At 36.1% G+C, this 9036-nt stretch overlaps 1 protein-coding gene across 1 annotated transcript in view; it reads right to left on the reverse strand.

The window, feature by feature from the left end:
* Positions 1-4425, reverse strand: part of LOC110031944 (BEL1-like homeodomain protein 4) — a 10083-nt gene extending 5658 nt beyond the window's left edge. The window contains 6 exon segments of the mRNA XM_020735394.1: positions 1265-1447; positions 1449-1642; positions 2598-3034; positions 3037-3307; positions 3340-4035; positions 4149-4425. Coding sequence (XP_020591053.1) covers positions 1265-1447; positions 1449-1642; positions 2598-3034; positions 3037-3307; positions 3340-3900 — 1646 coding nt within the window. The 5' untranslated portion in view covers positions 3901-4035; positions 4149-4425.
* Between the last annotated feature and the right edge of the window lie 4611 nt (positions 4426-9036).

Genomic DNA, 9036 nt, shown 5'->3' on the forward strand with positions numbered 1-9036 from the left:
ATACATACATACATACATACATACATACATATATACATATATATATATATATATATCTATATATATATATATAATGGTTGTAGATTTTTAACATATATAGAATAACATAGTTCAATTAATGCAAAAGGGCGTTTACACCTATCGATGTATGCTCTAAGTTGAATTCACATATTTTGGCTAAGTCGTATTATTTTAGTAAGACATTCAGTTAAACGTATATTTATAAGTTAAATTTAAACTGGTAATTCTTGATGATGTAATTAGGTATGTATATTTATCTCGCATCTTGCATACAAGCAATACAACAGTCTTTTAATTTGATTATTACTGCTTCAAAATACTGATCAAATAACAATCTTTTAAAATTTTTTAAGTAACCAAATGTGATCAAACCAGATGTGCTAATAAAAATAAAAATAAAAAACATGATTGGTTTTCAACACTTAAATGTTATCAGAATATAATCAGATTGAGAGGATTGAAAATATATAAAAATTATTGTAAAATTAAATTCTTGCTACAAATAAAAATATAAAAAATCAAATTAAATAAAAGTCATGAACTAAAGAAATCGTAAAAGAATATGCCTAAAATATTACAGCAGGTATCTTTTTATATTGAATTAAGTGCATTGACAAATCACCATCCCATTGAATTTTTCAAAGACTATGACTTCAACAGATAAAAGATTAAGCTCCTCAACCGAAGTTACGTTTATATATAATTAATTTGAGTAATGATTTACCCATTCAAAGCTTTATCTTCACATAGAAACAAAAAATATATTTTTTATTTTTTTTATATGTTGACTTCCTGCCATTTTTTATTTTTATTTTATCGAATGGACGAAGCATCACTCAATTGACTGCATACTATTATTTGCAATTGACTTAAACGTTAATTGGCAGTAAACACCATGCTTTCTTTTCCCTCTCGCTTTCTCTTTGTCAATGTATACATACCGTGTATGACAAAGTACAGATTCCATTCCAATCAACATGTACCAAAGGGGTTTCATTAATGTAAGGGGGAGGAACGCAAGGAGACTAAATTTATAAAGAAAAATAGGAGGGAGAAAGGGATAAATAAGAGAAATAAGTAAGGGAATAAAATGAAAAATATTTAAGTGCCGCATACATTTTACCATAATAAGCTTAGTTACGTAATGATTACATGTCAATTGCATTATAGAGCAAACATTAAGAAAAAAATAATGAATCAAAAAGCCGAGATTTGAGTGTATATATATATGATGTATACGTACGGGTGAAGAAAGTGCTCAAAAAGCCATGATCTGAGTATGGTGACGGATCTGTCAGGCAATCCTCGCTGAGGTCTCCAGGCCTCCTGCTCCATCATTCCCATCTGATGAAAAGCTTTCTGTTGCCTCAGATTCTGATCAATCAGCCTTAGCTTCGGCGTATCCCCTTTTGTGAGCCCTGAACCGATCATTGTCACGAAGAAGCTCGCAGGTCCGCCTCAGCTGAGCAGCGATGGCATCTTTGAGGCATCTGAAATGCCTCGACATAGCCTTCCTCGCAAGTGCTGTGTATGGCATTGCAGCGCCGAAACCCATTAACGAATCAAAGGAGTTCACCACCATTTGCATCTGCTCGCAATAGTGGTTGTATCTCCTCTCCACCTGCGCCCGCGCATCAAAATTTAAATTTTATTATAAATCTCATATCAATTAAATGCATGGCATGCCAATTAATTAATTAATTTCATGCAAAAACTTATCTGTTCATTAAGTTATATAAGTAATTCAAACATATAGACGTAGGTGACGTTTCCAATTTCATGATGAGATGCATTGATTGCTGTTTTATTAAATTTGTTTGGTTTGCATGCACGCACCAATAATACTATAATCGAGATGATCAGACAAAGACTGCTCAACAAACTGGGGAGTAGGGCCTCACCTATACACCACATTCCACCAGTCTATATATATATAAACCGCGTCCATGTATGCTGCAAATCCAAAATTTAATGATGCTGAGAGCTAGGAGAATTGTAGGTGGAATTATATTATGATTATTAATTCAAGGTGTTATTGTGCGGAGCAGAATTGGATATCTGTCGCAAGTGGAGGGCAAAAAATCGAACATAGGGTGTCCCCAAGGTTTCTGCTATAATTCAGCCGTGAGATTATAATTAGGAGCCAGGTTCTTCTCCATCAGTCCGAACCTCGTCAAATAAAAAAATCACAACTGGCAAATTCAGAAGACATAAAAAACAAATTTTCAGTTGCAACTGAACAATCGATGAGGTGGGAGATAATTTATTATTAGTCCATTACTATGATGTAAGGCTCTAATTAAAAATGTATGACTGATTATCACATTACTGTTGAGAAGTTGAGAAAATAAGTGCAAATTCGCCGGTGTTGATCAATTTTGAGTATTTCCCGGTGGCCCTCGGCAACAAGCAAGAATTCAGTACATGCATACTGACCCTAACTAATAACGAGATAGCAATTTTACCATGGCGAATCGATCTGCACTACGTCACTACGTGTGTGTGTGTGTGAAGAGAGAGAGAGAGAGAGAGAGAGAGAGAGAGAGAGAGATGGTTAATTAGTTAATTACGCTTGCCTCGTCAAGCATGGATAGGAGTTTTGATTTCTTTCTCTGGTTCTCGAAGCGATCGGCCGGAGACAAGGGCGGTACGTCCTTGGAAGAGGAGGATGAGGCTGCTGCGGGCAGGGCAGTGCTGGAGGCGCCACCACCGCCGCCGTGGCTATGGTTGGTTGGATTAACAAATGAGGTCCTGATGCCAGTTGTATTTCCTCTAACGTGGCCCCTACTTACGCTGCAAAACTCCTCCAGCAGCTCCTGCGCTGCCCGAGAGTACTTGGAATTCCTTAGAACGTTCGCTGCGCTCATCGATCCGAAGCTCGATGACGACATATGTAAGTGCTCAAACTGACTTTGATGACTGGCTTGCGACTGCAACATAGCTGTCGGCGGCGGCGGCTGCTGAATACTTGCCGGGTGCAGCTGCTGCTCTTGCTGCCGTTGGCTGTTGTAGGATTTTCCTGCCGTTGGCTGTTGTAGTATAAGAAGGCAGCTGCAGATCCCTGTGATCGAACCCCTCTCATCTCATCCGCTTTTCTCATCTCCAACTGCTGCAGCGACGAAGATAGCGAAAGCAAGGGCCCTGATTGGCTTTCCCTCATCCCCCCTCCCCCTCCAAAACTCATGCCTTCTCCGAATATCGCGGCACCGGCGCCGCCTCCCAAGAAAGCCTGGCTTTGGACGTCGTGATGATGATGAAGCAACTGATGCGGATGATCGGGAGAAGCAGAAGAGAGTTCAAGGGCACTTTGTCACCTGTCTGCGGCTGGTTCATGAAGAAGAGTCGCATAGCCGTTGAAGAGGAGGAGGAGGAGGAATCAGCAGCTGGGTTCATTCCATGCTGCTTAACCACCAAAGCCGCTGCATCTTCATGGATAACTGAGGAGCTCCAATTACTAGTGTTTACAATATTAGCCGCGACACTGCTGCTCATCACCTGTCCGTGGGGTCTGTTGCTGCCCCCATAAAAGTCGGGCCTGATGTGCTGGATCAGGCGATGGTAGCCACCAGCTGATGGATTACTGCTCTCATGACCAGAAGCAGCAAGAACGTCGGCATGGCCGGCATAATTGAACATCTCCGACAACATGTTGTTGGTGGGTCCTGCAGCCACGGGAGCCCCGTAGATGCTGCCTTCCTCCTCCTCCTCCTCCTCCTCTATAGCCACCAAAGAATGACCGGCCGCAATCGCAGCAGCAGCATCGAAGCCAGTTTGTACTCTCAGCTTCTCTGATCGCCTATTTTGCCGCTCCACGTTCTGCTGCTCCCTTTCGAACTGTTGTTCATCGGAGGAGAAGCTGAAGATGTTTCCTTGGTGCATGGAAGATGCCTTGGGACATAGATATAAAATTTCGAGCGAAATTAGATGGCGGCTGCGGCGGCGGCGGCGCTATACCCATCTCACAGCCAGTTTCTTGTTCATCCTCAGCGCAAGTCAATATATCCTCCCTAATTCCTGCCATACAAAGATAAATTAAATTATATATAAAATAATATATTGTTATTTTTGCTTCTTCTTCAATCCATATATGTTTCCCTTAAAAACACGGGATCCAGGAATTTCTTTACCTGCTTGGACATCTGGTGTCGTCGATGAAAAATCCCAGCTCTCAATTTTAACGAATCCATAGCCGGTAAAAATAATGAATTGAAAGCCTCTTGATCTTCCTCCATGCCACCACCGACTGATCCATCCCCTTCTTTATCCTTTCTCTCTCTTCCCCTCCGACAATCGCCTTCTGAAAGGGAAGAAGATGAGGGTTAAAACTAAAAAAAAAAAGAAAGAAAAATGATTATAGAATAGCGGCGGGTATCGAACAGGCCAAAGATAATGGGTCGCTGTTCCTTTCCCTCCCCCACTCTCCTCCCCAACAGTACCCATTGACTCATTTCCCCCTATTTTTTTAGTTTTTATTTTACTTCCAGCCACCTATGTACAATAAATAAATTAAGACAAATTGCTCCCCAATATTATAAAAAATCGAATTTTAAGAAAAGAAATGGACCCCCCCGCATCATCACACTAGAAACGTAGAATTTGCAGAATCCCAAATTACTACACTAACACTTTTATAGCAAAAATATAAAATTTTGATTAATATTTATATATAATTTCAATTTTAATAAACATACAGGCAAACTGATTGACTTAATGATGCGGTTTAATGATGTCAAAATTAGTTCAATCCGAGTCAAATTAATCAAATCAAACCGTTAAACCATTTTTTAAACTTTCAATGCAAAATTTGAATGTCATACAAACTTTAAATCTAACAAGTTTATTGTTAAATCGAGCATCTCGACCATATGAACCCAAGGAGCCTAAGATCGTTTAATTTGTCATCATTAAGATACTCAAATATTCATTGAATGTTATTCGATCAAGGAAATCTCTCTAGACCATCTCATGGATTGTTTCTCTCTGGACCATCCCAAGGATTGGTCTGAAATTCTTCGTTATTTGCAGAGATGACTCCCCTAAACTCTATAAATATAGCCTTAGCCCCCACTTGCAAGGGGGTGACCTACACCTAGAGTGAGAAGAAGACCGAACTTGGAGGAGTTGAAACTCAAAATCATTTTTGCATTGAAGATCCAACAAATTTCTCTCACCCAACTTCTACCCCCATCGACCACCCTCTCACATCAACCATTGTTAGCCACCCCTAACTCATTGCAATGAAACCAACTTGGAATCACAATGTGTGCTGCGGAATCCCGGTGTACGTTACGAAGCAACGTGTTATACTTCATAACAATACATCCTGAAAATAGTGCATTGACATAACCAATGATGATGTAAAAAATGAACCCCACATGCGGTGTGACGCTGCATCCCGAAGATAGTTTAATAATGCATCCAGGGGATGATGACTTTCTTTTGACTCTTAAAGCCCCGTCTTTGCAACCCACCACTACGATCTATGTGACAAACTATGACTTATGTAGTCCACAACTTGTGGATCTACTGCATCCAACCTCTGCAGCCTACGGACATCATCACAGATCGTCATTTCGGCCAACGTGGCTGTCTACGACCTATGTGGCTTACATCATGAGCAGCTCCCGACTCAAGTCTGTACGACACCCCACATACATTATCATAAATAATGCAGCTTAAAACTCTGGCATATGCAACCCATAGATGATATTAAGCTCATGCAGCTTCCGACTTCGGCCCTTGCGACCTATAGATGACATCACAAGCCATCTTACAGCCTATGTGATCAACTATGATATATGTGATTCATAGCTAGTGTAGCTCATGAATCTGGCCCCTGCGGCCTACATATGTCATTGCAGTTAGCACTACAACCTAGTGTAATACATGGAAAATAATACTCACTATAAGAGGACCTATCGTCATGATTCATATATTTTGCTTTTCTATATGATGTGTGTTGAACTATATGGATCAAGTGGGAGAATATTGGGAAATAAATTTATTTCCTTAGGATTCCTAAATTAATTAATGTTAGTAAATAAATTTCTTTCTTTAGGATTCTCCAATTAATTAATGATGGGAAATAAATTTATTTCTTTATGATTCCCAAATTAATTAATGATGGGAGATAAATTTATTTCTTTAGGATTCCCAAATTAATTAATGTTGGGAAATAAATTTATTTCTTTAATTTCTTTAGGATAATTAATAATGAGAAATAAATTTATTTCATTAGGATTCCTAAATTAATTAATGTTGAGAAATAAATTTAAGAATATGGTCTAAATTTAAGAATATGGTCTTTAAGAATATGGTCCATATAGTGTCTAGGTTCAATACTAAAATTTAATATCGTTTCATAAGTATGTCCTGCACACGTTCGTTGAACTCTGTGATGGGCTGAGCAGTATAAATAAGACGTGATGCTTACTGTTTTGGTCCCTAAGCTTGCTCCTCTTAATTTTATTTGCACCATCAGGTTGTGAGTGCGAAAAACATAGAAGATCTATAATAGAAAATTTGTCGTGTTAATTGTGAGTGTCGACTCTACTCGTATAAGTTATGGCTAGAGGTATGTATGATTCTATTTTGCTTCCGCTTATCGATCCAAATATGTTTGTTCTTATTTGTGAACATGTTTAGATCGAATTTGGTATTAGTATTTACAAACAATGCATCTATTCATTTACATATATTAATTTGGAATTAATATTTACATTTGGTATGAGAGTGAGGTTAACCTCTGTCTGTTATTCATTTTATTTGCATCATTTATGATTGTATGCAAATGTTTAACTCTTAATAAAAGAATTAATTAATGTTAATTGATTTATATAATTTTAATTAATTAGGGAATAGCTACAATATCTTTAATAAATTAAAATTATATATTAAGTTCAAGAATCACATTAAAATATTAGTTGTAATTAATTATAGAAGATATAATGAAATCTACCCACAAGAATTTTATTATATTTGTATGATTAACTAGGATGAAATATCAACTTATATTTCTTAATCTACCCACATGAATTAAGAAAAAGAACATAATTTGATAGTTTTATCACAAAATTTGTTAGACGAATCTATTTGAGTAGAATTTTTGCCCACACGCAAGTTCTATGACACTAGATTCAATGATTTGAGCATGATTTACATTTGTAAAACATGACATTTTGTTTTTGGGCCTTATTAAAAAAAAATTTAATGAGCTTGTATGTTTAAAAAAAAATTTACAGTTATTCAACCTACAAACATTTCTGATTTTAAGTGTGACATTCCTGAATTAAAGAGTGATAACTATAACGTGTGGAAAGAGAGAGTTCTTCTCCATTTAGGATGGATAGATATTGATTATGCTATAAGAAAAGACAAACCCCCTGCCATTACTGAAACCAGCATTCCAGATGTGGTTGATCTTTATGAAAAACGGGAGCGATCCAATAGTGTCTCTGTGATGTTCATAAAGACCAAGATATTTGTTGGTATCCATGGTTTTGTCGAGCAGCATAATAAAGTCAAGGACCTTCTAAAAGCCATCGATGAGCAGTTTGCAACATCTGACAAGGCTATGGACAACACCTTAATTATGCAATTTTCATCCATGAAGCTCACCGAAATTAAAAGCGTGGGTGATCATATCATGCACATGAGGGACATAGAGGCTCAGCTTGAAGCTTTGGAAGTTAAAATTTCGGAATTTTTCCCTCAATGAAGTATGATGACTTTCCAAGTTATTATTTTGAAAGTTTTCCATTTTCATTTCTAGTTTTTCGAGTCCTCTTTGTATTTTTTTTTTCAAACTCGGGATCATAAGACACAATTCCTACAGATCCTTTGTTTTACATACGCAACACAACAAACAATACATTAACAATTAAACAAATAACAGATGAAATATATTCAACACAACAAAATATTTTCACGAACACCTTATTTTCCTAATAGATAACCCTACAAAATAAGCATGAAAACAACCTTCCTTTAAAGTGTAATCTCATTCAAAAATATGCAAGAAGTGTAAAAGAGATTAAGCATCGAAAGACTTATCAAAAGGTGACAGGAAAAAATTTCATTTCTTGCACGTTTTTGCTCCAAATTGCACCGTTTTTGCATTTGTTTTTTCGAATGACCATAATTCATCATACCTACAACAAAACATCAAAAATATCCTTTTTTAAAGTGCAATATCATAAAAAATAGTGTAAAATATGTATGAAAATCTCAACATATTTTCCTTTGGTCAAAATCCCCCAAACTTAACTATTACTTATCCTCAAGTAGATTTAGTACTACATAAAAGTTATAATTATTGTAGTAAAGTTTCAATTCAGAAATACAATAAGTTTGATTTAAGTAAATATCATAGTGAGATTTTCAAAAAAATTCAAGTAATTAAATTAACTCTGTATGTACAATATTATCTAGTCATCATGTTTAAGAGTTCTAGTTTTCTATTCATTTCAAGACTGACTATATGTTGTAATATCAAGTCACTTAGAATATTCAAATGATAAGAACTTCATGAGAGAACTATTAGTAAAAGATGCTAATCAATAAATATAAGTTCAGGAATGTATTTAGGTTTTCCCTTTAGGTAAGTCCAGTGAAGCCAATTTTTTATTAGGAATCTCCTTAAGCTTCTCCTCACTTATATATATATATTTTTTCATTTGGATTGCTTCCAATACTATATATTTGTCTTTTCTTTTCATAGATTGTTGTCAATCCTTTCTTTTTCTTTTTCAAGTGAAGATTACTATATCTGGATTGCCTTTAATAATTTTGAACTTCACTTTTCTTTCCCAAAATTTGAAACTCATAGCATTCCGTTACCTTATAAGTATTTCATAGCTTTTACATCATTGAGCCCCAATCTTTTCTTCTCAAATGAATTTCCAAGATTCTTAATACTTAAAATTATAGTTTCCTTTACTTTAAATGGTTAACTATAGTCTTTTTCTCTTATACTAAATATCTTAATCTACAAAATTAATTTTCATTACAAAAATA

The sequence above is a fragment of the Phalaenopsis equestris genome, unplaced genomic scaffold, assembly GCF_001263595.1.
Source record: "Phalaenopsis equestris unplaced genomic scaffold, ASM126359v1 Scaffold000873, whole genome shotgun sequence".
NCBI classification, from domain to species: domain Eukaryota; kingdom Viridiplantae; phylum Streptophyta; class Magnoliopsida; order Asparagales; family Orchidaceae; genus Phalaenopsis; species Phalaenopsis equestris.